At 46.2% G+C, this 27,796-nt stretch overlaps 3 protein-coding genes and 1 pseudogene across 7 annotated transcripts in view; 2 read left to right on the top strand and 2 right to left on the bottom strand.

Moving 5' to 3' along the window:
- RLBP1 (retinaldehyde binding protein 1) overlaps positions 1-3,765 on the top strand; it is a 32,799-nt gene extending 29,034 nt beyond the window's left edge. For all 3 annotated transcript variants that reach the window (XM_030814997.1, XM_030814995.1, XM_030814996.1), the window contains 3 exons: positions 1,731-1,889; positions 2,825-2,935; positions 3,191-3,765. In XM_030814997.1, the coding sequence (XP_030670857.1) occupies positions 1,731-1,889; positions 2,825-2,935; positions 3,191-3,349 (429 nt within the window). In that variant the 3' untranslated portion in view covers positions 3,350-3,765. The remainder of the gene's footprint in view (positions 1-1,730; positions 1,890-2,824; positions 2,936-3,190) is intronic.
- FANCI (FA complementation group I) overlaps positions 1-21,530 on the bottom strand; it is a 124,653-nt gene extending 103,123 nt beyond the window's left edge. Inside the window, exon 1 of the mRNA XM_030814987.1 lies at positions 21,478-21,530. The gene's annotated coding sequence lies outside the window, so the exon portion shown is untranslated. The remainder of the gene's footprint in view (positions 1-21,477) is intronic.
- The window catches only part of ABHD2 (abhydrolase domain containing 2), a 112,367-nt gene continuing 96,874 nt past the window's right edge, over positions 12,304-27,796 (bottom strand). Inside the window, exons 8-11 of one of the 2 annotated variants that reach the window (XM_030814993.1) lie at positions 26,468-26,578; positions 23,635-23,704; positions 21,478-21,562; positions 12,304-19,564 (exon numbers count right to left, since the gene is read on the bottom strand). In XM_030814993.1, the coding sequence (XP_030670853.1) occupies positions 19,368-19,564; positions 21,478-21,562; positions 23,635-23,704; positions 26,468-26,578 (463 nt within the window). In that variant the 3' untranslated portion in view covers positions 12,304-19,367. The remainder of the gene's footprint in view (positions 19,565-21,477; positions 21,563-23,634; positions 23,705-26,467; positions 26,579-27,796) is intronic. The other variant, XM_030814994.1, reaches the window with a different exon arrangement.
- On the top strand, positions 12,673-13,793 carry LOC100588177 (annotated as a pseudogene). The gene has a single exon (XR_004030595.1). The product of XR_004030595.1 is annotated as a vesicle-associated membrane protein-associated protein A pseudogene (transcript).

The raw sequence follows: 27,796 nt of genomic DNA, 5'->3' as shown, positions 1-27,796 counted from the left end.
GTGCTACTGCACTTCAGCTAGAAGGACAGAGAGAGACTCTGCTTCTGAAAAATAAAAAGTTTTTTTAAATTTTTTCCTCACAATGTCGTGCACATTTCTCATTAAATTTGTCTTAGGTATTAATTTTGTTGTCAGTGCTAAAAACGGGGCTCTTTCTTCCATTGTATCTTCTAGTTGGTTATTGTTCGTATAAATGAAGGTTATTGTTTTTGTTTTTTAATTGTATATCCCCCTATTTTACTGAACTCTTTTAAAATTTATGTTAGTTTTATAATGGATTCTCTGGGGGGTTTTCTAAGTATACTATAATACTATCTGTAAGTAGAGGAGAGAGTTTTACTTCTCCCTTTCCACTTCTTATGCCCCGATTTTTTTTTTTAACAAATTGATTGCATTGGTTAGTACTTTCAATATAGAATTAAATGGTGGCGGAGATGGTGAAATCCTTATCTAATTCCTGATCTTAGTAAGGATGCCTCTAGTGTTTTCCCATTAAATAAGATACTGGCTGTAGGACCGAAACGCACACCTGCCTATCTGTGTGTATTAAGGAAGAGACTTAAATATATATTTTTTCTTATTACATAGTGATATCTACTCATTTTAGAAAATACGAAAAATTAGCTGGGCGCAGTGGCTCATGCCTGTAATCCCAGCACTTTGGGAGGCCGAGGTGGGTGGATTGCCTGAAGTCAGGAGTTCGAGACCAGCCTGGCCAACATGGTGAAACCCTGTCTCTACTAAAGATACAAAAATTAGCCAGGCATGGTGGCAGGCACTTGTAATCCCAGCTACTTGGGAGACTGAGGCAGGGGAATTGCTTGAACCCGTGAGGCAGAGGTTGCAGTGAGCCCAGACCGCACCACTGCACTCCAGCCTGGGTGACAGCGCGAGACTCCATCTCAAAAAAAAAAAAAATTACAAACAAATTTAAAATCATTTGCAATTCTACTACTCAGAGAGCTCTACTATTGACATCCTTCCAATCTTTTTATACATGTATGCATGCACATACACACACACACACATTTTTCTTTTTTTTTTTTTGAGACACAGTTTTGCCTTGTCGCCTAGGCTGGAGTGCAGTGGCGTGATCTCGGCTCACTGCAACCTCTGACTCCCAAGTTCAAGTGATTCTCCTGCCTTAGCCTCCCGAAGTAGCTGGGATTACAGGTGCCTGCCACCATGCTCAGCTGATTTTTTTGTATTTTTAGTTGAGACGGGGTTTCACCATGTTGGACAGGCTGGTCTTGAATTCTTGACCTCAGGTGATCCACCGGGCTCGGCCTCCCAAAGTGCTGTGATTACAGGTGTGAGCCACTGCGCCCAGCCCACACATTTTTCTTACAATAATGGGATTATATTCTACAATAATATGTCATGCACATTTTCCTGTATTATTAGTCTTCTGTATTGTTTTTAATTGTTCCAGAGTATTCCATGGCATAAGTGTACCATAATTTCACCAGTTCCCATTGTTGGATGTTTAGGTTGTCTCCAAGGTTCCCACTATTGTAAGAATACTGGGATAAACCTTCTGGCCTCTAACCATGGATGTGACATTCGAGCTTGTTTTCTTGGTATACATTCACAGAAGTGGAATGTCTGAGATCAAAGCCTGCAGCAAATTATCCCAATGAAGAATGTACCAATTAGCTCTCCCCTCAGGACCTCAAGCCTTAATTATTGTTGTGGGTTAGATCTTACAGCCTGTTCTCTCTGTGCCCAAGATCTTGCAGGCATATTGCTTCATCCTGGAGAAGCTGCTGGAGAATGAGGAAACTCAAATTAATGGCTTCTGCATCATTGAGAACTTCAAGGGCTTTACCATGCAGCAGGCTGCTAGTCTCCGGACTTCAGATCTCAGGAAGATGGTGGACATGCTCCAGGTGAGGCTTAGAGTTCTGTCCCACGGCAGCCTCCCACAGCTGGGGAGGCTGAGAGGCTGGGCCTCCTTTCATGGTGCTTGCAGGGACCTGAGAAGTTGGACCACCTCGTGCCATAAAGAGCAGTGACAGCCACAATCCCAACCATAAGCACTTGCATGGTGATTGACAGTTTGCCAAGTATTCCCTTTCATTCTTCCATCCACTCCTTGAAAGCATTCTCTCCCTCCTTCCCTGCTTCATTTTTCAAACCTGGAAACGAAGGCTCAGAGATTTAAGTGACATCTCAAGGTCACACAGCAATAAAGCGGCAGAGGCCAGACTTGAACCTGCATCTTCTGACCTGGAATCCCGTGTTGTCTGTTCACATATGTCGCGCTGCCTCTCTTTGAATGTGGATTCACCCCGAGAAAGGGATTATCACTAACCCTCTGATAACTCACTCCTATATGTGCTGACATGTCAGGAGTCCTTTCTTAGAGCCATCTTGGATCTGCTCTGTGTATTTGGGAAAGGAGGGGTGGGAGGTGGAGGTTGTGGGAGGGGCTGATGGACAATGAGGGATGATAATATTGTTCCTGTGGTTTGTAATAGTTTGCAGTCCCTTCGGCAGGCAAGTGGGTTTGAAAAAACTCACCAAAAAGCCAAGCAAGGCTACTTTCATTTCTTTACCTAATTCCCAGTTTTATCTGCATCAGCAGGGAGAGGGTTGGGTCTTATGAATCTTGGGGCTTCCTCCCTGCAGTCTAGGCCACAGTGAAGCCAGGGATCCCTAGTTGCTGGCCTGGAAATAGGAGCTTCAGTGGGCCCTTCTGCAGGGCAGCCCTGTGATGCTGGACAAGTCTGTTCTATGCCATGAGGAGAGGCAGCAGGGAATGAGTGGGAACCTCTGAGGTCACTGGGGCCATGGGGAATGGGGTGTCTCTCTGTCACTGCAGGATTCCTTCCCAGCCCGGTTCAAAGCCATCCACTTCATCCACCAGCCATGGTACTTCACCACGACCTACAATGTGGTCAAGCCCTTCTTGAAGAGCAAGCTGCTTGAGAGGGTGAGTACATGGGACGCCCAGACAGTGAGACAAGAGGGCCGAGGGTGGGGCCTCACCTGAGCCCTCCTCACACTCTACCATGGTCCTGAGCTATGTGGAGCCCACTGACACCCCACATGGAGACCTGCGGAGAGGGGTGTCGCCAGGCAAAGACTGCACATGATGGGGCTTTGTCCTCCTGCCCCTTTCCTCCCTCAACCCTCATCCTCAGGGCACCTCCTCCTGCTCAGCTCTCTCTCCCTTGCTTCCCTACAGGTCTTTGTCCATGGGGATGACCTCTCTGGTTTCTACCAGGAGATTGATGAGAACATCCTGCCCTCTGACTTCGGGGGCACGCTGCCCAAGTATGATGGCAAGGCTGTTGCTGAGCAGCTCTTTGGCCCCCGGGCCCAAGCTGAGAACACAGCCTTCTGAAAACATCTCCTGCCAGCTGAACTGTAGTTAGAATCCCTGGGCCTCTCCTCAACTGTCCTGGACCCAAGGCTAGGAAAGGGCTGCTTGAGATGACTGTGGTCCCCCCTTAGACTCCCTAAGCCCGAGTGAGCTCAGGTGTCACCCTGTTCTCAAGTTGGGGGATGGGGAATAAAGGAGGGGGAATTCCCTTTAACAAGAAGAACTGGGGATAGTTATATTTCCACCTGCCCTTGAAGCTTTAAGACAGTGATTTTTGTGTGAGGTTGTATTTCAAAGACTCGAATTCATTTTCTCAATCATTTCCTTTGTAACAGAGTTTTACGACTTAGAGTCTGTGAAAACAGGCAAGGAGCCTGGGTTAAAATATCCCCCTACTCTCCCCAAAAATGCAATAAAAGAAGATAAAAGAGAGAGGACATATGTTCAAATGATTTGGCAAACACAGCAGTCCTGGTGGCCTCTAGGCAGTCTAGGGGTTTTCCACACAGAATTCCAGGGTGGAAGAGGCCTAGAAGTGGCTTCACTCAGGGGTGGCCTCCTCCCCTTGGTGAGGTGCAGTCTGACATGTGTGCGGTGGTCAGGAACTTGGACCTCTTTCCAGGGTGGCAGTCATGTTCCCTCCGTCTGTCTGGGAGAAGGAGTCTCTCCACCAAAAGCTGTCTCCTCCAGTCCCCTTGCCTGGATGGACAGTTCTACTTAGATTTATAAGTGGCATCTTCTCTGAGCACTCACTCAGTCCTCAAGTGATAGAATTAAAGCTCTTTTTTTGTTTCACTCTCAGGCATTTTACAGTGATGAACTTACACTTTCCAAATCTGCATTTTTTTTTTTTTTTTTTTTGAGACAGGGTCTCACCTGTCACCCAGGCTGGAGTGCAGTGGTGCAATCATAGTTCACTGCAACCTCAAACTCCTGGGCTCAATCAGGCCTCCTGCCTCAGCCTACTGAGTAGCTGGGACTACAGGCACATGCCACTGCACCCAACTAATTTTTTTACATATTTTTTGTAGAGATAAGAGTCTGGCTCCATTGCCCAAGCTGGTCTCCAACTCCTGGCTTCAAGCCATCCTTCCACCTCAGCCTCTCAAAGTGCTGGGATTATAGATGTGAGCCACCATGCCTGGCCCAAATCTGCATGTTTTGACAAATACAAATCTTTCCTTCTATGGAGTTGGCTTTCCTCAAATGCTTGGTGATTTTCGGGTGCGTGCTCATTTCCATAGGTGAGAATCCCTGTTAGATGCCCTATTTGCTGAGCATGCTATTCCCTCTTGGGGAAGTGCTGGCTTCTTCTGGGCATGGGTCTCCTAAGCATTGACAGATACTTTTTCCAAGATGCTACACTCATTTTCCCACATGGAAGCAGACACTGGCTGGCTAGTGGCAGTAGGTGAGGCCTTGTTGTTCCCACCAAGGCATCCCAGTCAATCAACCCAAGACTTGTCTGCTCTTGCCTGTAGGGTCACCCCCATTCTTTGTGGGTATCAAGCACCCTTAGTGCTGCACCTACCTTTTGGGGCAGGATATTCCAACCGTTTTCTGGACTTTGGATTCAATTCAGTCCTATCTGCTTTCACACCTTTGGGAATTTCTCTGATCCACTGAGAGTTCTCTTTCTTGCTTTTCAGTGAGGCTGTGTACATGTTCCTGTATATGTCAATGTATATATATGTGTGTGTGTGTGGGTATATATATATATAGGCACTTATTTCTTACATACTTTCTTTCACTCCTAGGGTTTGCAGTGTATGCTCATTACCCAAGAAACTTCCTTCTTTATAACATTCACAGTCAACAAGCCATGGTCACAAAATCCATGAAAACAAAAATGGTATTTACATAGGACTCCTAGGCTGGAGGAGGAATCACAGCAAATTATTATGGGCAGAAGGGTAGGAGATCAACCAGTGAGGATTTTGTCCCAAAAGTTGAGGCTTCATTTTTGCAAATCAAATCTCACATGGAACCTTGGTATTTAAACCTAAAAAGGGCAGGCATGTGGCTCATGCTTATAATCTCAGCAGTTTGGGAGGCCGAGGCAGGAGGATTGCTTGAACTTGGGAGTTTGAGACCAACCTGGGCAACATGGTGAAACCCACCTCTACAAAAAATACACAAATTAGTTGGGCATGGTGGTGCATGCCTGTAGTCCCCACTACTCAGGAGGCTGAGGTGGGAGGATCACCTGAGCCCAGGAGGTCGAGGCTGCAGTTAGCCATGGTTGTGCCACTGCACCCTAGCCTGGACAACAGAGGGAAACCCTGTATCAACAAAACACACCACCAACCTAAAAAGAGTGAAGCTGCTCTGGTAGAAGGAGCCTCACCCTGAGAGAGTACTTAGGAACATCTGGAGCTAAGAAGGTATTTCAAGTACGAGAACTGTCAATGGTGCTTTGGGGTCATGTGAGAAAGGAATAGAGACTAGCGTTTGCCAAGGTGGAGGGCACTGGTGACCTGCGTGGAGGTGTTGATGGAAGGGGGTGGTGATGAGGCTGAGTTAAATTAAAGGAATGGGTATTTTTGGCCAGGCGCGGTGGCTCATGCCTGTAATCCCAGCACTTTGGGAGGCTGAGGTGGGCAGATCACTTGAGGTCAGGATTTGAGACCAGCTTGGCCAACATGGTGAAACCCCATCTCTACTAAAAATACAAAAATTAGCCAGGTGTGGTGGCAGGGACCTGTAATCCCAGCTACTTGGGAGGCTGAGGCAGGAGAATCACTTGAACCCAGGAGGCGGAGGCTACAGTGAGCCGAGATCGCGCGATTGCACTCCAGCCTGGGCAACAGAGCAAAACTCTGTCCCCAAACAAACAAACAAACAACAAAAACAACAACAAAAAAATTAGCCGAGCTTGGTGGTGGGGACCTGTAATCCCAGCTACTCGGGAGGCCGAGGCAGAAGAATTGCTTGCGTCCGAGAGGTGGAGGTTGCAGTGAGCCGAGATCGTGCCACTGCACTTCAGCCTGGGTGACAGAGAGAGACTCCATCTCAAAAAATAAAGAAAGAAAGAGAGAGAGAGAGAGGAAGGAAGGAAGGAAGGAAGGGTATATTTTACGTTTTCATGATATACTTCTAATTGTTCCTTAAGACCTGGGTCCTAAATCTGAGGGAACCCCTGGTTGATCCCTGTCCACTGACTCCCATCTTCCCCCGAGCCCCGAGCTGCCAGGTGCCCTCCTGGACACAGCCCAGGCCCACTCTGAATTTGTGGCAGCTCTAAATATATAAATGAAATCAGGCACATGCTGAGCAGAAGACTCTTGGGGCAGCCCTAGCTCCTACGCAAACCCGAATGGGATGCTGGGGTCATCCCTAAGGTCAGCAGGGCTGGGGCCCTAGCTCAGGGACCCCGTCTGATAAGAAAACAAGTGGCTTTCTGAGGAAGAAGCCATAGGGTTGGGATCCCGTGAGCCGGCTCTGACTGTGTGCTCGCGCCGCCCCCTGCTGGCCGTGCCCTGACACTGCCCCTCCAGGGACAAGCTGGGCAGGAGGGTTAGCTGGGTGGGCTGGGCCAGACCTTGCCTGAGAAGGTGGTGCCGCTTTTGGGAAAACGTGTCTGAAGACTACCAATGTTAAAATCTGACGTGCTCAGCTTCACAAAATCCCAGCTGCCTATGTGTGTGATTCCTACAAATGGCCTCCACATTATTGGAGAGAGAGAATAAAGTACTCTTTTGAAGGCCACCAGCTATGGGAAGGGGGACAACAAAACATGAATTTTATGACAACCATTTGGTGCCCATAACAACTTCCTTTCTGGGGACATCTGTTTGTTTGTTTGTTTTTTGAGACAGAGTTTCGCTCTTGTTGCCCAGGCTGGAGTGCAATGGTGAGATCTCAGCTTACCACAGTCTGCGCCTCCCGGGTTCAAGCGATTTTTCTGCCTCAGCCTCCCGAGTAGCTGACATTACAGGCATGCGCCACCACGCCCAGCTAATTTTGTATTTTTGGTAGAGACAGGGTTTCTCAGTGTTGGTCAGGCTGGTCTTGAACTCCTGACCTTAGGTGATACTCTGGCCTCGGCCTCCAAAAGTGCTGGGATTACAGGCATGAGCCACCACACCCGACACTTTCTGGGGACATCTGGGATAAGGCAGGGATTCAGCCTCATCAAAGTAATTTGAGTTGGAAGGTTGCAGCGATGCATTTCTGGCATGCTAATGTAGACGTTGGGAGAATGGAGACAGCAGAGTCTGGAGGCAATTCATCAAGCTGTGGGTGGAGGTCTCAGGAAGGAAATGGGCGCCAGCTTCAGAAAGCCTCTCAATGATATTGGCCATTGCCTCGGGTTTACCCAGGGGAAAGTGGAGGAGGTTAGTGCTGCCTGGGGGCCTGGCAAAGCCTTACTAGAAGAGGTATACCTTTCTCTTAACTCAAGCTAGCAGGAAAAGAGGTGAAGTGGACTACTGCTGATCCCACCTTTTCTTTTTTTTTTTTTTTTTTGAGACGGAGTCTCACTCTGTCACCCAGGCTGGAGTGCAGTGGTGTGATCTCGGCTCACTGCAACCTCTGCCGCCCAGCTTCAAGCAATTCTCCTGCCTCAGCCTCCCGAGTAGCTCGGATTACAGGTGCATGCCACCACACTTGGCCAATTTTTGTATTTTTAGTAGAGACGGGGTTTCACTATGTTGGCCAGGCTGGTCTTGAACTCCTGACCTTGGGTGATCTTCCCACCTTGGCCTCCCAAAGTGCTGGAATTACAGGCATGAGCCACCACACCTGGCCTCTGATCCCACTTTTGGTTGGAGGCTTGGCTCTGGAGTTGAGGAAGCTCAGAAGTGTCAAATCTGGAAGCTTGTGGGATCTCTTGGAGCCTCACTACTCAAAGGGTGGTCCAAGGAGGGCTGGACCTTGGAGTGCCCCATGGGAGCCACATCTCAGACATGCTGCATCAGAATCTGCATTTTTAACAAGACCCCCAGGGGACTACACATTAAACAACCAATCAGGCCAGGCACAGTGGCTCACGCCTGTAATCCCAAAACTTTGGGAGGCTGAGGTGGGAGGAGTGCTTGAGGCCAGGAGTTCAATACCAGCCTGGGCAACACAGCAAGACTTTGTTTCTACAAAAAAAAAAAAAAAAAAAAAAAAAATCAGCCAAATGTAGTGTACTTTTAGCTACTAAAGAGGCTGAGGCAGGAGGATCTTGAGTCTGGGAGTTCGAGGCTGCCTGAGCCATGATCACACTACTGCTCTCCTATTAATAATGGGCAACAGAGTGAGACCCTGTCAGAGAGAGGAGAGAGAGAGAGAGAGAGAGAGAGAGAGAGAGAGAAGGCAATCAATGCTTACAAAACAGTGGTTGTCTACCTCCCAGCAGGTGGCTCAAATGTGCACTGCTTAAACCCTGTATGTTGACATATGGAGGTGAGGATATGGAGGAACCCACTCTAGTAAGTATTCATATCTGTGGGTTTAAAGGCAAACTTTGCACTTGAGCAGAGAACAGAGAAGAAGGCTGCAGGAGCCCTGTGGGAAGACCGCAGCTGACAGGCTAAATGTCCCAGAATAAGCAAGTTCCACTGTGGGGCTGTGCCCGGAAGTCGCCTTGCCAGTAGAAAGGATGTGTACTACACCTTGATTTCTCAAGGTGGCCACATATGAAGAAGGAAAAGACAAGGATCAGGGTTTGATGGTGCACACAACGTGGCGCGTCAGCACTTCTGAGCCCAGGAATGTTTTTCGAAACTATAACCAGGCCAGGCTCTGCTTTCCTCGCAGCCCATCAGTTAGACACCTTGGTGTGGAGCTGGACCACGTCAGACACTTTTCTTGTAGTTTCTACCTTGGAGATGATGTATGAGTGGGAACCAAACAGATAAAGCCAAAACCACTGTCCAAAGTAATATCAGCACTCTGAAAAATATCATCTGAACCCCTCAATCATCCTGAGGTAGGCATTCTTAGTATCATTATTCCCATAGGTAAATAAATAAATAAATAACAATCTGAGGTTAAATCCTGCTTAGGATCAAAGAGCTAGAAGTGGTGAGGATGGGACCCGAACCTAGCAACTCTGGCTCCAAATCTCTTTGGCTCTATTGTTACTCATGCTTTGTCTCCAATGTTTGTTTCATTTATTTCTGGGGGTGGGAGAGGTGCAGGCAGAAGGGAGAAGAAACAATGAAATGAGAATTTCATATATTTCAGGTTAATTTCACCAACCATCATCAGATGAGGAGGAAATGACTTTAAGAGGAAACCAGTCTTCAGTAGAGATGCTGGGGTAAATGTGGTAGATAGCATGAATCAAAAGGAAGGTGTGGGTGACACAAAGCCACATGGAGAGAGGTGTTTATCCCCTTTCGAGGGCTAATATCCAGAATCTACAATGAACTCAAACAAATTTACAAGAAAAAAACAAACAACCCCATCAACAAGTGGGCGAAGGATGTGAACAGACACTTCTTAAAAGAACACATTTATGCAGCCAAAAGACACATGAAAAAATGCTCATCACTGGCCATCAGAGAAATGCAAATCAAAACCACAATGAGATACCATCTCACACCAGTTAGAATGGTGATCATTAAAAAGTCAGGAAACAACAGGTGCTGGAGAAGATGTGGAGAAATAGGAACACTTTTACACTGTTGGTGGGACTGTAAACTAGTTCAACCATTGTGGAAGTCAGTGTGGCGATTCTTCAGGGATCTAGAACTAGAAATACCATTTGACCCAGCCATCCCATTACTGGGTATATACCCAAAGGATTATACAACATGCTGCTATAAAGACACATGCACACGTATGTTTATTGCGGCACTATTCACAATAGCAAAGACTTGGAACCAACCCAAATGTCCAACAATGATAGACTGGTTTAAGAAAATGTGGCACATATGCACCATGGAATACTATGCAGCCATTAAAAAGGATGAGTTCATGTCCTTTGTAGGGACATGGATGAAGCTGGAAACCATCATTCCCAGCAAACTATCGCAAGGACAAAAAACCAAACACCGCATGTTCTCACTCATAGGTGGGAACTGAACAATGAGAACACATGGACAAAGGAAGGGGAACATCACACACCGGGGCCTGTTGTGGGGTGGGGGGAGGGGGAGGGATAGCATTAGGAGATATACCTAACGTAAATGACGAGTTAATGGATGCAGCACACCAACATGGCACATGTATACATATGTAACAAACCTGCACATTGTACACATGTATCCTAAAACTTAAAGTATAATAATAAAAAAATTTATCCCCTTTGGGGAGGGGTTCACCAGTTCAAGGTCAAATTGCCCGTCATGTCTTTCAACCACTCTGATATATGGTAGCACTTTCCTGTAACTCCCTCTGAAGACACCCAAGAGAGAAGTGAGGGGAGGCTGTCATACGAAGGGCCATCCAGTAAGATCTTCATCAAGGGAACATACTCCCTATAGGACTAGAGCAGAGAGGCCTGTTAATGAAAGGTAAAATAAAAAGTAGCATGACTGGGGCAGTGAGTGAGGTGTCACTGAACACAAATGCTGTATGGCTGCCTCAGGAGAGGGCAGCTGTGTGTGCTACTGGTCCTGCCTGACCACATTGTCATGCAGCTGGCACTGACCTCCCAAATGCCCTGGACCTGAAATCTCTTCCATGTAGTCTTTTCATAGGTAGTATTCTTTGCAAGTTGGTTTTCTTGGGCCAAAATAGTCTGGCTAATTTGTGGGGGATATGAATCGAGGGGAAGCTTGCTTACCAGAGAGGGATGAATTTTGAAACTTGCCATTGGGCTTTTTAGGTCTTGTTAATGCACAACTTCTAAAGCTAACACTCCCCACCCTGCCTAACTTGACAAAGGTTTTGTGTGGCCAAGGAGGGAAGGGAGCTGTGAGTGTCTCTTGGTGGTGGTAGAACCCTCGTGGCTGAGCCAGTGCTTGGTCCTGGAAGACCCTTAGCTTGGGTTCAGACAGATTCAAAGAAGAAACCACCACCAGCACCCAACCAACCCAATATAATCTTGACTTAGGAAATGGTCAGTCTTTTTTTTTGTTTGTTTGGTTTTTTTTTTTTTTTTTTTTTGAGACGAAGTTTCACTCTTGTGACCAGGCTGGAGTGCAGTGGCGCGATCTCGGCTCACCACAACCACCACCTCCCGGGTTCAAGTGACTCTCCCGCCTCAGCCTCCTGAGTAGCTGGGATTAGAGGTATGCGCCACCATGCTCAGCTAATTTTGTATTTTTAGTAGAGACAGGGTTTCTCCATGTTGGTCAGGCTGGTCTCGAACTCCCGACCTCAGGTGATCCACCTGCCTTGGCCTCCCAAAGTGCTAGGACTACAGGTGTGAGGCACCACACCCGGCCTCACCTGGTCTTTTCAAAGAACATTATTGGAAAAGCATACAAATCACACACGGCAAGCACCATTTACACCTTGCCTTGTATTTTGTCTTCATGATTCACTTTAAGAAGTGATTAAAACACTGAGGCTGGGTATGGTGGCTCACAACTGTAATCCCAACACTTTGGGAGGCCAAGGCAGGAGGACTGCTTGAAATCAAGTTTGAGACCAGCCTGGGCAACATAGCAAAAAACTAAAAACTAAAAAATTAGCCAGGCGCAGTGGCAAGCCCCTGTAGTCCCAGCTACTCGGGAGGCTGAGGCAGGAGGATTGCTTGAGCCTAAGAGGTCAAGGCTGCAGTGAGCTGTGATCATGCCACTGCACTCCAGCCTGGGCCACAGAGGAAGAACCTCTCTCTAAAAAATAAAAAAAGTAGAAAACAGATACTTCACTTATTTTAGTTCTTGGCTTTCTTGCCTGGAGAAGATGGGGTTGTGAAGACACTTGTGGCCTGGTCAAGGTTTCGGTATGTGTTTGCAAGGATGGACTAACATCAATTGTGGTGCAAAAATGGGGTTTTGTGTATTTCCATTAATCTCATACTTTGGTGAAGACACAGGAAGAATCCTTTCAGACGGAAAACTGCCACTATACAAAGGACACATAGCCACACCACATTTTTAGTCTTTATTTTTTAAGTAAATTCCATTGAATCAAATATAACAAAATTACAGTTTTTGTTTGTAATGATCTTTGTTCACCACCACGCAATCATAGTAGAATCAAAAGTAATATGAGAACATAAAATGATCAAGGACATCATTGTTTAGTATAATTTCTTAATAAAGGTAAATATCCCCATATTTAGAAAAAATTGCATTGCTAGTTGCAAATCTTAAACACCTCAGTGCTGAAGGATCCTGTATTTCCCGCCAAAGATCCAGCAGCATGGAGGCTTTCAGAACACAAACTCAAAAATATAGTATTTTCAGGGCAGCATTTTAAGTTTCAGAAAACCCAAACAAAACAAAACAAAATCAGAATTAGGAATGTGAAAGTGATGGTTCTCAAAAAATCAATCTGGAAGCAGATCTGCCAACCTAAGAATGTGGTTGAACAGAGTCTAACTAGGAAAAGGAGAGATGCAAACTCGCTCCCCCTCCCCCCTCGCCATCGTCACCCGCCCCCAGCGAGCAAACCGCCCCCTACTCTGCGCTGTCTCTCCGATGGCGTCCGCCTCTGGGGCCATGGCGAAGCACGAGCAGATCCTGGTCCTCGACCCGCCCACAGACCTCAAATTCAAAGGCCCCTTCACAGATGTAGTCACTACAAATCTTAAATTGCGAAATCCATCGGATAGAAAAGTGTGTTTCAAAGTGAAGACTACAGCGCCTCACCGGTACTGTGTGAGGCCCAACAGTGGAATTATTGACCCAGGGTCAACTGTGACTGTTTCAGTAATGCTACAGCCCTTTGACTATGATCCGAATGAAAAGAGTAAACACAAGTTTATGGTACAATTTTTGCTCCACTAAACACTTCAGGTATGGAAGCTGTGTGGAAAGAGGCAAAACCTCATGAATTAATGGATTCCAAATTGAGATGTCTATTTGAAATGCCCAATGAAAATGATAAATTGAATGACATGGAACCTAGCAAAGCTGTTCCACTGAATGCATCTAAACAAGATGGACCCATGCCAAAACCACACAGTGTTTCACTTAATGATACCGAAACAAGGAAACTAATAGAATAGTGTAAAAGACTTCAGGGAGAAATGATGAAGCTATCAGAAGAAAATCGACACCTGAGAGATGAAGGTTTAAGGCTCAGAAAGATAGCACATTCGGATAAACCTGGATCAACCTCAACTGCATCCTTCAGAGGTGTCACCAGTCCTCTTCCTTCACTTCTTGTTGTAATTGCAGCCATTTTCACTGGATTCTTTTTCTTTTTTTGGAGACGGAGTCTTACTCCTGTTGCCCAGGCTGGAGTGCAGTGGCATGATCTGGGCTCACTGCAACCTCCGTCTCCTGGGTTCAAGCAATTCTCCCACCTCAGCCTCCCGAGTAGCTGGGATTACAGGCGCTGGTCACCACACCCAGCTAATTTTTGCATTTTTAGTAGAGAAGGGGTTTTGCCATGTTGGCCAGGCTGGTCTTGAACTCCTAACCTCAGGTGATCCACCCGCCTCAGCCTCCAAAGTGCTGGGATTACAGGAGTGAGCCACCACGCCCGGCCTTCATTGGATTCTTTCTAGGGAAATTCATCTTGTAGAGCGAAGCATGCAGAGTGCTATCTCTTTTTTTTTTCTCTTGACCAGAAAAAGATTTGTTTACATACCATTTCATTGGTAGTATGGCCTGCGGTGACCATTTTTGTGTGTGTGTACAGTGTCATATAGGCTTTGCCTTTAATGATCTCTTATGGTTAGAAAACACAATAAAAACAAACTGGTTGGTCACTGGACAGATTGTATATTACCAGATCATCACTAGCAGGTTTCAGTTGCACATTCAGTCCTTTATGAAATTCATAAAGAATTGTTCTGGGAAGTGAGGAACGCCTCTGCCTGGCCGCTGCCCTGTCTGGAAGTGAGGAGCCCCTCTTCCCGGGTGCCGCCCCATCTAGGAAGTGAGGGGCGCTTGCCTGGCTGCCCAACTGTCTGGGAAGTGAGGAGTGTGTCTGCCTGGCCACCCACCCTCTGGGAAGCGAGAAGCGCGCGTCTGCCCGGTCGCCCACCCTCTGGGAAGTGAGGAGCGTCTCTGTCCGGCCACTGTACCTTCTGGGAAGTGAGGAGCACCTCTGCCTGGCCACCCACCATCTGGGAAGTGAGGCATGCCTGTGCCTGGCTGCCACACTGTCTGGGAAGTGAGGTGCGTCTCTGCCGCCCCATCTGGGAAGTGAGGAGCGCCTCTGCCCGGCTGCTGTGCAACCCTCCAAGTGTGAAGTGACAGCCTTGGGTGTGATCTTTCTGCCCTCCCCAAGTTTGCATTTTTGACTATAAAATTTACTTTTTAATTAAAAGTTTTAAATTGGAGAATTAAAAAAACTAATTTCAGCTTATTATTACTAGAGATGCATGAAAGCTCTACCCACATACATGCTAGGAAAAACAGTTCAGAAAACACCGAGGACTGACTCTTCCAAAAGGAGCAGCTGTCTACTCTGCGGCCTGCTTCCAAGGGCCACTGTGGGAGGAAGCCTGGGCTGCAGCAGCAGCAGAGACGGGAAGGAAAGAAGCAGGCCTTGCCTTGTGTGGCATACCAGATCCCTCTCCCAGCAGGGGCCAGATTCCCCTTCCTTAGCTTCAACTACAATTTGGCAAAAGCAATTCTAGTGTAATCGGGGGCAGTGGGGGCTGGGGGGTGGTGAGGGTTTACTTCCCTCTGCTTAGATGACAGAGGTAGAAGAAACCCTTTCTGTCAATTGCTTGGCCTCTAACTGCCACAGGCAGGCTACTTTTCATGGCTTTTCGAAGCATCCAAGCAATCCAAAGTGGCTTTGAACAACAGAGTAAGGCCAAGAAGGGCAAAAAGGGGCCAGAGCTGAGGTGTTTGGGCCAGTTCTGGATCACTCATATTGTTGAGGGAGGGGTGGGGGCATAAGATAACAAGGAGCCTACAGGCCACTTGAGGAAATTCTCTGGTTTTGCTGCAGCTTCGCTTCAAACTTCCACAGCAGAAGAATTTGAATTCTAATGCCATAATATTGTTGTAATACCAGGGATTCTCTAGAGGCAAGTTAAGGCTTTCTGGGCAAAGAAAACAATTCCAGATGATATTGTGACAGAATGCTACAGTGAAATGCTTCTTAATGACTCTCCTGTCCTGCCTAAAGGACAAAGACCTACGAGTGACTTCAACTTGACGTGATGTTTCAGTGATCTTCACCTCAGCTCTAAGTCAGAATCAATGCCACAGGAAAAGAAAAGCTTCTTACATCTCAGACATCTGCTTGCTGAGCAAACACAAACAAGAACACATGTATTGTTTCCCAGGAGCTGGCAAAATAGATCTCAAGTCACACAGTTACAAAGAGAGCTCTCATTCAGATGCCAGGCATATAAGCTCAGCTACCCAGAAAGTTCAGCTTTAATGAAGACTGTAGTTTTAGAATGAAAGCCTGAGCAGGAAGGATTTCTGCCCTGGGAATTCTCAATGCTCTGCCTGAGTCACACTGGAGGATGGAGATAGGCTCCTCATTCCAGCGGCCAGCACCTGCCACAGTCACAAGACCACCCTCAGAACAGCAAGGATCTTACAATGACAATGAGGACTCTGAAGAGAAGCCAGTCAAAGACACAGGGCTTTGGACAAGATCAAGGGTCTTCACCAGGAAAGCTTAATGCAGAAACCTCCTCCCTCCAAGTCCCCTCAGCATGAGCCTTGAGCCTTGACATAGCTGTTTCCACCTGCAAGGGCTGGAGAAGACAAGTTCACGCAGATGTTCAAGCAAATGACATGTAAATAGATGAAGTGGTCTTAGAGATGGTCTACGAGGAGGGAACAGGCTCAGAGAGGTGAGGTGATTTGCCCACGATCCAAGGTGAATTAGAGACCATTAGGACAAGAACTCAGGTATATTTCCACTCTTATGGTGACTCATAAGGTTCCCAGTAAGTGTAAAATGCGGCAGAGAGATTAAAAGAACATTGTAACAAACAGCTTTCTGCTTTCATTCTGCTCTGGAATCATTTGTGTAAACTCACAGCAGGAAAAGATAACAGTTTTCTTCAAGTCTGTTAAACTCACTTCTAACATAAAAACATGAAAGAAACTTGACACCATTTTTTGAGTCAGTTAATCCTAATTTGACTGGAATCAGTTACTTATAAGTGTCTTCAAATTGCTTATGAGACACGGAGTGCTACAGGAGAGATGTGGGTGCTTCTCCCCATTGGTTTTCAACACATTATTCCTGCAATGGAATTGTCCAGATTGATGCAATTTATAGCCTCAATTTGATTCTAAAATATATTCAAATAATCTTTAAAAATTCAGCCTTGTTTTAGACCAAGTAGAACCTTACTAGCAAGAGGGGGATTCATATAATCATCAGAAATGAATGACTTTGGGAAGAAAGGCAAGGACACCTGGAGGAAGGAAAAAAGATGACCTATCTATAAACTGCCACTCCCTCATTTATCAGGCAAGTTTGCAGCTCTGTAAATTCAATGCCTCTGTGCTCTCATTCAGGGACAAACAAGAATTTTCCTGTAAGACAGCCACAGTCACATTCTCATTTCCATGCCTAAGAGCCTGAAGCTTGAACAAAGGGCTTCAGTTAGTTCCATGTGAGCCAAAATGGAATGTGAGTGCCATTCAGAGTCACACACTAAAAAGATTTCAGCTGGGACATTGGCTCCCACAGTCCTGGAGGAGCAAATTCCGGTTGTGTGGCAACAAAGGCTATGCTGCCAGCCCTGCCTGTCCTCCACAGGGGCCACCAGGACTGCCGTGCAGACCAGGCTCCACCCTCCCCCACACCGGTTTGTGTGACAACAGGGCTGTCTTTTCTCTTCCTGAATTTCTGAATGGAGCTGGTACATGGCCCAGCCACTATTTCGTCAGAATAGGTTAAGGGGTGTGGCCTCAGGCATATGAAAGGAGCCTCTTACTCTTCTGGGGTGGTGATTCAATCCTAGGAAGTTATTGCTTGGTTTACCTATTCTCATAAAAAGTCTTGAGAAATGAAGGTAGTAGTAGCAGAAATATGATTATGAATCTTCTAGATCACAGCTGTAGTTGAGTGAAGGGAAAAGTAACAGAGGAGAGGGACTAGCTTCCAAATTGAGGGGGTAAAGTGCCAATCTGTGCTAAAAGAACACGAAAAGGAAACGTATTAGAGAAATAATACACTGGGGAGAAAGTCATAATGATAGAGGCTGGTGAGTGCCAGAAATTATACCAAAGCGAAGTTGAGACCACAGAAATCTCAATCTTCTGAGATAAGGGCTGTTTTTGATGTTATTTGGATGATTTGGTGATTGTCAGAAAACTACTTCTTCAGGTTACAGACGTTACCATCACAGTCACTTGGACCCGTGCCCAAACCACACCCACCTGTGGCCCTGAGGGTTGGCATTCAGGCGCTCAGGTGGCTCCTTTGATCCCTGAAACATCCATGCAGACCCACTACTTATATTCCAGTCTGTCCTGGAGTCAAAGGAGATGAAGGAGGGAAAATATCTTTTTAAATTATCCAGGCAATTTTACTCAAAGTTCTGTTTAGTTCCAGATAGCAACTGCTGATTGTTCAAAGTGCAGGGTTTTTAGACATTCAAGTACCACAGGATTGGAAAAAAGGAGTACTTGAAACCTAGAGTTGCGTTTTCACTTGAGAAGACACACTTTGGAAACACCTATCCAACAGACTACAAATATAGGCTATTAAATTAAAAATCTGGTTTCAAAATAATACCCACTTAAGTTGGAAATATCTTTCTCCAAACTCAGATCCAACTTTTGAATTGTTTGGTATCAAAAGGCAAAGTTAGAGGGACTTGGGTTTAAAAACTAAAATTACAAGTGAGTGCTTAAAAAAAAAACTCAAAACATCTTTTTATCAAATAAGGGACACACACACACACAAAAGGCAAATGATGATATCCACATGCTTAGACTGGGAGAGCAGCTCCCAGGCTCCCCTGGAGGAATGTTCTCTCAAACCTCAGTAAACTGAGTTTGTCATTGAACTTTGAACCTGGTAGTGAGCTCAGCAATCTACCTGGTCCAAGTCCCCCATTTTAGAGGTGAAGAAATTGAAGCCCACAGGGACTTTGTCCAGGGTGAAAAGCAGAGCCAGGGCACAGCCCAGATGTTCAGCCCACCCGGAACCCTTCTGAGACATCACACTGTGGTCACACGATGGCAGCTCCATAGCCGGCCTTGCTGCTCTGGAGACCGTGGGAGCTAGGGGACACCCCTGATTATGAATTTCAATAAAACGAGCTACAAAGATGTTCCCAATTTAAGGACGCTGTTGAACAGCATTTCCAAAATTTGCTTGGTGATGAGAATCATCTGGGGCACTTGTCAAAAATTAAAATCCCCAGGCTCCTTCCCAGACCCAGTGAATCAGCCTCTCCAAGGGGAGGGACCTGGGAGGCTGAATTTTTAACAAGTGCCCCACGTAACTCTCAGCAGCAGCAAAGTGTAAGGAAATGGTCTTAGAAGATAGGGTGAAAACTTGGCTTGTGATACAAAGGAATTTCCTTTGCCATTTAAGAAGCCACACTCTGGCCTGGGAAGCCCGGGTTCTCAGGCTTCCAAGCTGAGCTGTGTCTTCAGCGTTGGCCTGGAAGGGTGAGCTCCTTTTAAGGTCTATGTAAGGACACATACAACCACCACAAAATGACATACATCCTTCACTGCTCTCAGGGAAAAGCCTTTTGGTAGCAAAGCAAAATTGCTATTCAGACACATTTTTAATAGGGAAACTAGATGTACTTGGCTTAAAAGCAACCAGATGCTGAAACTGGACAGAGGGCAAGAACTCTGTCGCTTGTCACCATGACTAACAATGCAATGGAGAAAACCAGTAACTAAGCACAAAAATAGCCTGGAGCTCCCAGGAAGAGCTGCCTACTCCGAGACAGGTGTGCATGGTGGCTGCCCCCTGCTGATGGTGTGAGGTCAGATCCAGGTCACTGAGGGAGATGGGAGACCTGAAACAGGGAGCGAGGGGACGCAGCTTCCAGAGGAGGGCTGCTGGAGCGTGCCAGAGTCCAGAGGCCTCACTCCAGGTCGGCCTCCACCTGCTCCGTGTCAGAGCATTGCGACTTGTTACGCTCCCATTGGCAAATGGCGTTGGCGTACTCCACCACCAGCTTATCCATCCATGTCAGGGGCTCCGGGAACAGCACGGAGCCCTCAAAGAAGCCCAAGTGGCCCCCATGCAGAGGCAGCACAAACATGACGTTCTCTCGTTTCTCTGCAGGGGAAACGCAGCTGAGTGAGTTACTGTTCTCTAGTTTGCTCCAGGACAGGAGGTGCAGAGGTGGGCTGGCTAGGGTAGCCTGGGCTGTCCCCGCAGGGTCACCTAAGTGGGCATCCAACCTCTACTCACTCTGCCTTGTTCACCAAAGAGGGGGCAGGCAAGACAGTGGCATCTAGCAGGTTTTAGAATACAGCTTGGCTTTGGAGCTGAATGGACACCAGCTTAAGAAAGCCTTAGAATGCTAAAGGGTTCTCAAACTTGGCTGCATATTAGAATCAGTTGTGGAGTTCTTAAAGCTCCTTAACCCCAGGCTGGCCCAGATGAATTAAATCAGAACCTCTGGGGGTGGGAGGTGGGAGAGGAGTGAGGGAAGGGAATTCCCAAGTGTTGGTATTGCTCAAGCTCCCCAGGTGATTCAATGTGTTTCCTAACTTTGTGCATTGAAATCACTTAGGATATCTTATTAAAATACGGATTTTGATTTAATAAGCCTGAAGTGGGAGCTGAGATTCTGCATTTCTAAAAAGTTCCCAGGTGATGCCCATGCTAGTGGTGGGGGCCGGGCTCTGAGTGGGGATTCATGGCATTTACAGTATTATTTACTAGAGAACAAGGAGAATTCAATGGAGTCAATGAGTTTTCACTACAGACATTTATCTTCAAGATTCTTAAAGCTGCACGTTGTGTTAAAAGATGCCCAAGTTCTCAACGCCACGTGCTAAGTGGCCATCCTAAGAAATAATAACCTAGAGCTTGACTTTATTTTTTATTTTTTTGAGACAGAGTCTCAGCTCACTGCAACCTCCACTCCCAGGTTCAAGCGATTCTCATGCCTCAGCCTCTCCAGTAGCATGTACCACCATGCCTGGCTAATCTTTGTATTTTTAGTAGAGATGGGGTTTCACTATGTTGGCCAGACTGATCTCAAACTCCTGACCTCAAGTGATCCGCCTACCTTGGCCTCCCAAAGTGCTGGGATTTATAGGCATGAGCCACCAAACTTGGCCTAGTTGCTTCTATTTGTATGTTTAAAGCAGATGGAGAGGCTGTCACAAGAGATAGCAGAACTGGATTTTTTGTTTTGCTTTTCAAGTCAAATTTTATTTTATTTTTTACCATTTATTTATTTTTAGAGACAGAATCTTGCTCTGTTGCCCAGGCTGGAGTGCAGTGGCGCAATCATAGCTTGCTGCAGCCTCGAACTCCTAGACTCAAGTGATCTTCCTGCCTCAGCCTACTGAGTAGCTAGGACTACAGGTATGTGCCACCATGCCCAGCTAATTTTTTTTTTTTTTTTTTTTTTTTTGAGACGGAGTCTCACTCTGTCACCCAGGCTGTAGTGCAGTGGCGTGATCTTGGCTCACTGCAAGCTCTGCCTCCCGGGTTCACGCCATTCTCCTGCCTCAGCCTCCCCATGCCCAGCTAATTTTTAAGTTTTTTGTAGAGATAGGGTCTTACTATATTGCCCAGGCTTGTGTCGAACTCCTGGCCTCAAGTGATCCTCCCATTGCAGCCTCACAAAGTGCTAGGATTACAGGTGTGAGCCAACACACCTAGTCTCGAATTTTAAATCTAAATATCTCTTTATGTCAAACTTTCAAACTTAAGGGAACCCTAACCCTGAGATAATCTCACAGAACATCAGGTGACTCCCCAAAGCCCTACTGGCTATGGATATACATGGTGGTCCTGTCTCATGCCCTAGGAGGAACACGAGGGGGGCCTGATGCCCAGGCCCCATCACAGCCCGAGGACTATCAGGCTACACAGAATAAGAACACTGACTGCTATGAGATGTCTTTCCCTAAAGAGGGTGGTCTCCAGGAGATGACAGCATGGCGAAGGTGACAGAATTTACTGTGGCAATTTGCTGAGCTGTTGAGAGGGCGGTAGGAAGAAACACTTACCTGAAAGAGATTTTGGAATGGTTAGAAGACTTTCATGCACCAATGGATCGTCAGCTGCATTAACCAGCATGAGAGGAACATAAATCTGCAACAAGAACATAAAGCAGAATTAAACTACTGATTCCCATCTTCAGACCCCATCGATTCAAGGCTCAAACTCACTGCTGGACATATTTTTGAAGCAAAGGGAAGAGGGTCACAGCTCAGCTTGCTGAACAGGTACAGTAAGGACGCCTTGTATTCTCTGGCAGTGTGATGAGTTACATCTGCCATTGTGATTACTGCCCTGGAAGCAGGAGTGTGTAGAAGCAAAGCTTCCTGATGATCATCAGAGTGTTTCAGATTAGCCATGCCTTTTAGGAAATGACTTTGCAATGAATTATGTACATATTCATTCAGTTTATATCATGGGAGGGAAAAATGAAGTGCACTCCACACCAGACAAAAGAGATTCTACAGGGATCTAGGCCAAGGCTGGGCACAGTGGTTCGTGCCTGTAATCCCAGCACTTTGGGAGGCTGAGGTGGGAGGACTGCTTGAGCCCACAAGTTTGAGACCAGCCTGGGAAACAGAGTGAGACCCATACCCCAGTCTCTATTTGTTAAAACAAACACAAAAACAAAAATAGAACAAATCAAAAGAATCTAGGTCAGGTTTATGGCTTATGCCTGTAGTTCCAGCTACTCAGGAGGCTGAGGCAGGAGGATTACTTGAGCCCAGGATTTCAAAGCTGTGGTGAACTATGATCACACCACTGCACTCTAGCCTGGGAAACAGAGCAAGACCCTGTCTCTTTAAAAAAAAAAAAAAAAAGAATCTGAAGGTTGAAAACAGGAGTAGGCTGGTGGATATTGGAAAATCATTGGCAGGGTTGCATTCAACATCCACTTTACTAAAACAGTCAATAGCCTTCTTTTTCATTTTAGTGGAGATGGTACTGATAGGGAGACTCAGATGTCATTGAACAGCCATACTGAGGCAGTGAATGATTGTGGTATCCTGTAGGTCTCTGATGTTGGCTCTAGACAGCTCAACATTCCTACAATGGCTTAAATGACGACATCAAAAGCCTGATGATGCTAAACTAGGAGGGATGGCTGATAAGACAGCACAACTACGGTTTCCAGTGATCTGCTTTAGCCAGGAGAATGATGGGCCAAACCTACAGGTGGCCATTGACAAGGATAAATGGGAAGTCCTGTGTTTGGATAAACAGGGCAATCAATTGTGCAAAGACAGAATGAGAGGGACTGGCTTGTTGGTCATTCAGGTAAAACAAACATATGGAGATTTTGGTTGGCCACAAACAATCACACAAAGTTTATTGTAGCTGCTAAAAGTTGAATTAATACAAACAAGTCTACCTTATCAACAGACATGCTCGGCTGGGCGCGGGGGCTCACGCCTGTAATCCCAGCACTTTGGGAGGCTGAGGCAGGCAGATCACAAGGTCAGGAGTTGCAGACCAGCCTGGCCAACATGGTGAAACCCCATCTCTACTAAAAATACAAAAATTAGCCAGGCGTGGTGGCACACGCCTGTAATCCCAGCTACTCGGGAGGCTGAGGCAGGAGAATCGCTTGAACCTGGGAGGTGGAGATTACAGTGAGCAGAGATTGCGCCACTGCACTCCAGCCTGGGCATCAGAGCGAGACTCTATCTCAAAAAAAAAAAAAAAAAGAAAAAATAGACATGCTCATCATTACTTTGATACAGAAACACATCAGTTTTACTCTGTGCTTACCAGATCACGGCAGGAATTTTGAGTTCAGTCTTAGACACTATGGTAACAAAATACAGAATGGCCAAAAGAGGGTCCCAGATGGTAAGAAATCTAGACAGATCTCATTGATCTGGCAGAAACCAGACAGGATTATACTGTCAAAGGAAGACTAAGAAAAAAGTGGGTGTTGGAGCAATTTTAAAGGCCCTCACACAGACATGGGAGCACACCAGTCTAAGGGGCAGCTCTGGGATTAATGTATGGCAGCTACAGAGGGAGAGAGTCTGGTTCAATAAACAAATCCAAGCTAAAAAAGCGGTTGGAGCCAGATTCCAGCTGAGCTTCCACCAGGAAAATTTAGGGGAGATATTTGTTGTACTGTGTGCGAGGCTGGATGGAGTGATGCTAATTCTGAGCCAGTGATGGCCACTCACCCTGTGCAGGTACCGCATGCAACTTTCTTCCTCGTAGTATTCCTTCAGGGAGTTATAGCCATGAAACTTCCTGCAACACACCAGAAAAAGAAAAAAAGAAAAAGGACAAAACATGGGTCATAAGATCAGAATGCTGAGCCGATGATGGCTCCAGTTCCTCACACTAACTTGTGGCATTGGTAGAGTAGACAGGCAGGAGCTAGGCCTGAATGCTGAGCTGATTTTATGACTGTTCCAGATCCTGCACTAACTCATCATATCGATGAAATGTATGTAGGTAGCAAGGTTCAGGGTTAAGAGCACTGGCTTTGGCATCGGGGTTCAAATCCTGCTTTGGTTATTTACTGGCTATGTGACCTTGGGCAAATGGTTCAACTTATCTAGGCCTCAGCTTCTCCTGTATAAAATGAATCTGAAGACAGGGCCTTCCTCAATGGAACTGTGAGACTTATGATGTTAAAGTGCTTACTAGCATCACGACTGACCCAGAGTAATTACCCTGTAGTAATTGTTATCTATAGTAATTATTAGTGTATGTTACATCTCTTGTGGCAGTATAATACCAGATGTCACTATAGATATGGAGAAACTGAAATTCAAGGACATTTACTGGAACTTTCCTTTTAACAGAGTTCTTAGTGGAGTAACATGACCACTGTGAATTGGAATAAAATATGTATTAGGTAACAGAAATGAGACTGTCATTCAAAGTTACCAATTCTGTCCCTTTATCTCTGACTACTGTTCCATATCTCTGACTACAGAGCAATAGAGATAAACTGGCATGTAACAAAACCTTCGGTGCTCAGCATGAATGAAGGGCCGCAGCTCTGCTCTGCTCTGTGCTCCCAGAGGCCCCTCAAGGTTCAACCTGGAGCTCCGACACCAGGAGGCCTAGGCCGGAAGATCTCAAAACCTCTTTCTGACACAGATTAGGGCCTCTGGCTTCTGAATGGTGGGTCTTCCTGTTTTGACTAGGGTCTTTAAGCTATCCTCCCTCCCCCAAAGCTGTGGATCTCATTAGACATCTCTGCCTGGGAATGGCCTGGAAAGCTCACGCTGGACTAGTAGGGCCCCCTTGACAGGGTGGAGGCCAAGTGTAGAGATCATCTCTAAGCTGCCTGTCCTTGTGAAATCAGTTCGTTTGCAGTCTCAGCAGGCAGGAAATGCATTGTTCCATCCCTCCAGTATTACTGGGATGGATCTATGAGGAAGCCACCAAGACTGGTTATGATCATAAAACTGCTACTATCCAACGCTATTAAAGAGGAAAGACTTCGGAGAGTGTTGAGAAACATTCTCTTCTGGGCTTAAAAAATTTAGGAGATGAATGGGAAATTTAATTTGTTTTTTTCTTACTACACACCACAATACAGTCACACGCCTCATCTGAAGTGAGGGTGGGTAAGATTCATTTTTCACCTTCTGAACATACCAGCAATTTCCTAGTTTTCATTTCCTTTGAGAAACTGTTAGCAGGCATATTTCAAGGTTACTTGGTGTAAGAAGGCTACTCAAATCTCATAAGGAAGCAAAGCAGAGATCCTATACCCTTAGGTCAATATCTGCCTATCTATTAGATGAAGAATAATTGCTTGCTTTAAACTACATCTAAAAATATCAAATAATTTATTTTTTATTTTTTAGGGACAGGGCCTTGCTCTGTTGCCTAGGCTGGGCTCCAGTGGTGTTGTGACCGTAGCTCACTGTAATCTCAAAGTTATGAGCTCAAGTGATCCTCCTGTCTCAGCCTCCCAAGCAGCTGGGACTACAGGTGTGTGCCACTGTGCCCAGCTATTTTTATTTTTCAATTCTTTTTTTGTAGAGACAGGGACTTGCTGTGTTGCTCAGGCTGGTCTCAAACTCCTTGCCTCATGTGATCCTCCAGCCTCAGCCTCCCCAAGTGCTGGAATTACAGGCATGAGCCACTGTTCCTGGCCTCAAATGATTGTTAAATAAAAAGGATCATGTATTTAAAGAGAGTGATGAGGTCAGAGGTCAACTTTTCCTTTTTCAGCTGAGGCTAACCTCAATCAGAAACTACTGGAACCAGGAAAGAGGACACTGTCAAGGTTGCAACCTCAGGTACCTGGAGGAGAGAGGCAGGTAAAGAGTAGATGAATGAAGTGGGCAGTATTTGTGTCTCACACTCAGAGGGGAGTCTCCACCCCCCAAAGTAAGAGGCTCTGTCCATTTTGCTTGAAACACACAATCCTCTTGGTCTATCTTCTGTTTTTCTACTTTTTTTTTTTTTAAATTTTGAGAAGGGTCTTGCTGTGTCGCCCTGGCTGGAGTGCAATGGCATGAACATGGCTCACTGCAGCCTCAACCTCCTGGGCTCAAGTGATCTTCCCCCCATGGCCTCCCAAATCCTCCTAGGATTACAGGCGTGAGACACTGCCCCCAGCCAGTTTTTCTACTCTTGTTAGAGACACAGAGAAGTACAAGAAATATTTCCTTTGCCTTTTACTCCACTGCAAAATGCAGATTCATGTGGCACCTGACACTTGCCCTGGTGTTGAGGCAGGACAGGTAGGGTGAAGACTGCCTATGCTAGGGCCTGCACGCCCCAGCTCCTTGAATCAAGCTAACTATGCTTTGTAGGAATGCAGAATGAGTGGTCGGATCCTTTTCCTACTTTCCAGGAGAAACTAGAAATTTAAATGTTCCTGTGAAATCCTCTGTTTTTAAACACTGGACACTTACTTAAAGGGGAAAAAAAATTAACACTAAAGCAGGCAGAGCAAAGCACTAGTGCTGGGCAGAGCTGACCTGCAGCCTCCTGCCTGGCACTCTGCCCCAGAGCATCCCTCTCCCGCCTGCGCGGACACACCTCATCACATTGTCATCAATCTGCATCAGGGATGTTGCTGTGTACAGCCGGCTCAAGTCCGTGTCCTCCAGGCTCTGGGGTTTCTTAACATGGTCTCCAAAAAGAGCTTGCCTAGAGCAAACACAAAAGCAAACAGAGATTAAGATGTGGAGAATGAACAACCACAGCAGAGCCTGCTTCCTTGCCACAGCAAGCCAGGAGGGAGAGCCAACGTGGTCAGTTAGAAACAGAACCTTTAGCCTTTGGAACATCCCAGAGGATGAGCTGGCGCTGTTAATGTCAAAACCTTATTTCCCTTTTCAGGGGTACCCAGACAAACTAAAGATTGGGTTTGAACCTAGTTGAATATTAAAAAACCTTCAGCACAGGGGAGGGGGGCTCAAGATGGGCCCTGTGGTGAGTGGTGGGCCGTGGGCCAAGCCGTAGGGGCCTCGTCCTTACACTGTGTTGACAATGTCCCCCTTGGCAGAGACCCTTCCCCTTAATGAGCTGTTTGTGTTGCTTAACAAGGAAGACTCAGTGTGCAGGATGGAGTGGAAAACAAACAAAAACCAAGGAAAACAAGGGTTAACTCATTTAGCATTTGGGCAAATCAACAGCTCTCTAGTGTCTTAGATAAAAGCTAACATCTATTCAGGAGAGCAATCATTTTTTTTCCCCAACCCCCAAGTGGAACCAGCATTTCTATTAAGAAAAAATCCATCTTGAGAGGATGACATTAGAGGTAGGGGTCACAACGTGCTCTTTTGACCTCTCTTCCCAGCAAGGGCTCTCAGTCACACACCTGGAAGTGGACTGAATTTGTTGAGGCATGGCCCTGCGGTAGGAAGGATTTATTATGCCAACTTGGTATTCTGCTACTCATTCACAACCTCTCCAAAGGAAGAACACATTTCTGTAGCATTTATTTTTTTCAAAAGACTATTAGGAAGATTATATACCTACTGGATAGAATGCACAAATTCAAAATTAACTTAAAATTTCTAAATGTTTGGCTTTCTGTAGTAAACTTGAAAAATGTAAATACTTAGAGCACACTCAAAGGACTCATAATTTGAACCTTCTAGACTAAATAGTAGCAAGACCAGGTCCTTTAGCAAAACAAATGTTTCCTGGGAGGAGTCACTTTCAACTCCAGAGGTGCAGAAAGGCAGACAGAGGACTTGAACTTGGTGTCAGAGGCCTGGATCCACCCCTTCTGGCTATAAAACCTCTGCAATCTCCAGACCCATCCAAACCTCAGCTGAGCCACATGCACCTCAGCGCCCAGCACACGGCTGAAGCTCAAACAACATGAGCCAAGTGGGAACAGCTGATTTTCCAGCCAGC

Source organism: Nomascus leucogenys, chromosome 6 (assembly GCF_006542625.1).
Source record: "Nomascus leucogenys isolate Asia chromosome 6, Asia_NLE_v1, whole genome shotgun sequence".
Taxonomy (NCBI): domain Eukaryota; kingdom Metazoa; phylum Chordata; class Mammalia; order Primates; family Hylobatidae; genus Nomascus; species Nomascus leucogenys.
This window is presented reverse-complemented; position numbering and strand designations above follow the sequence as displayed.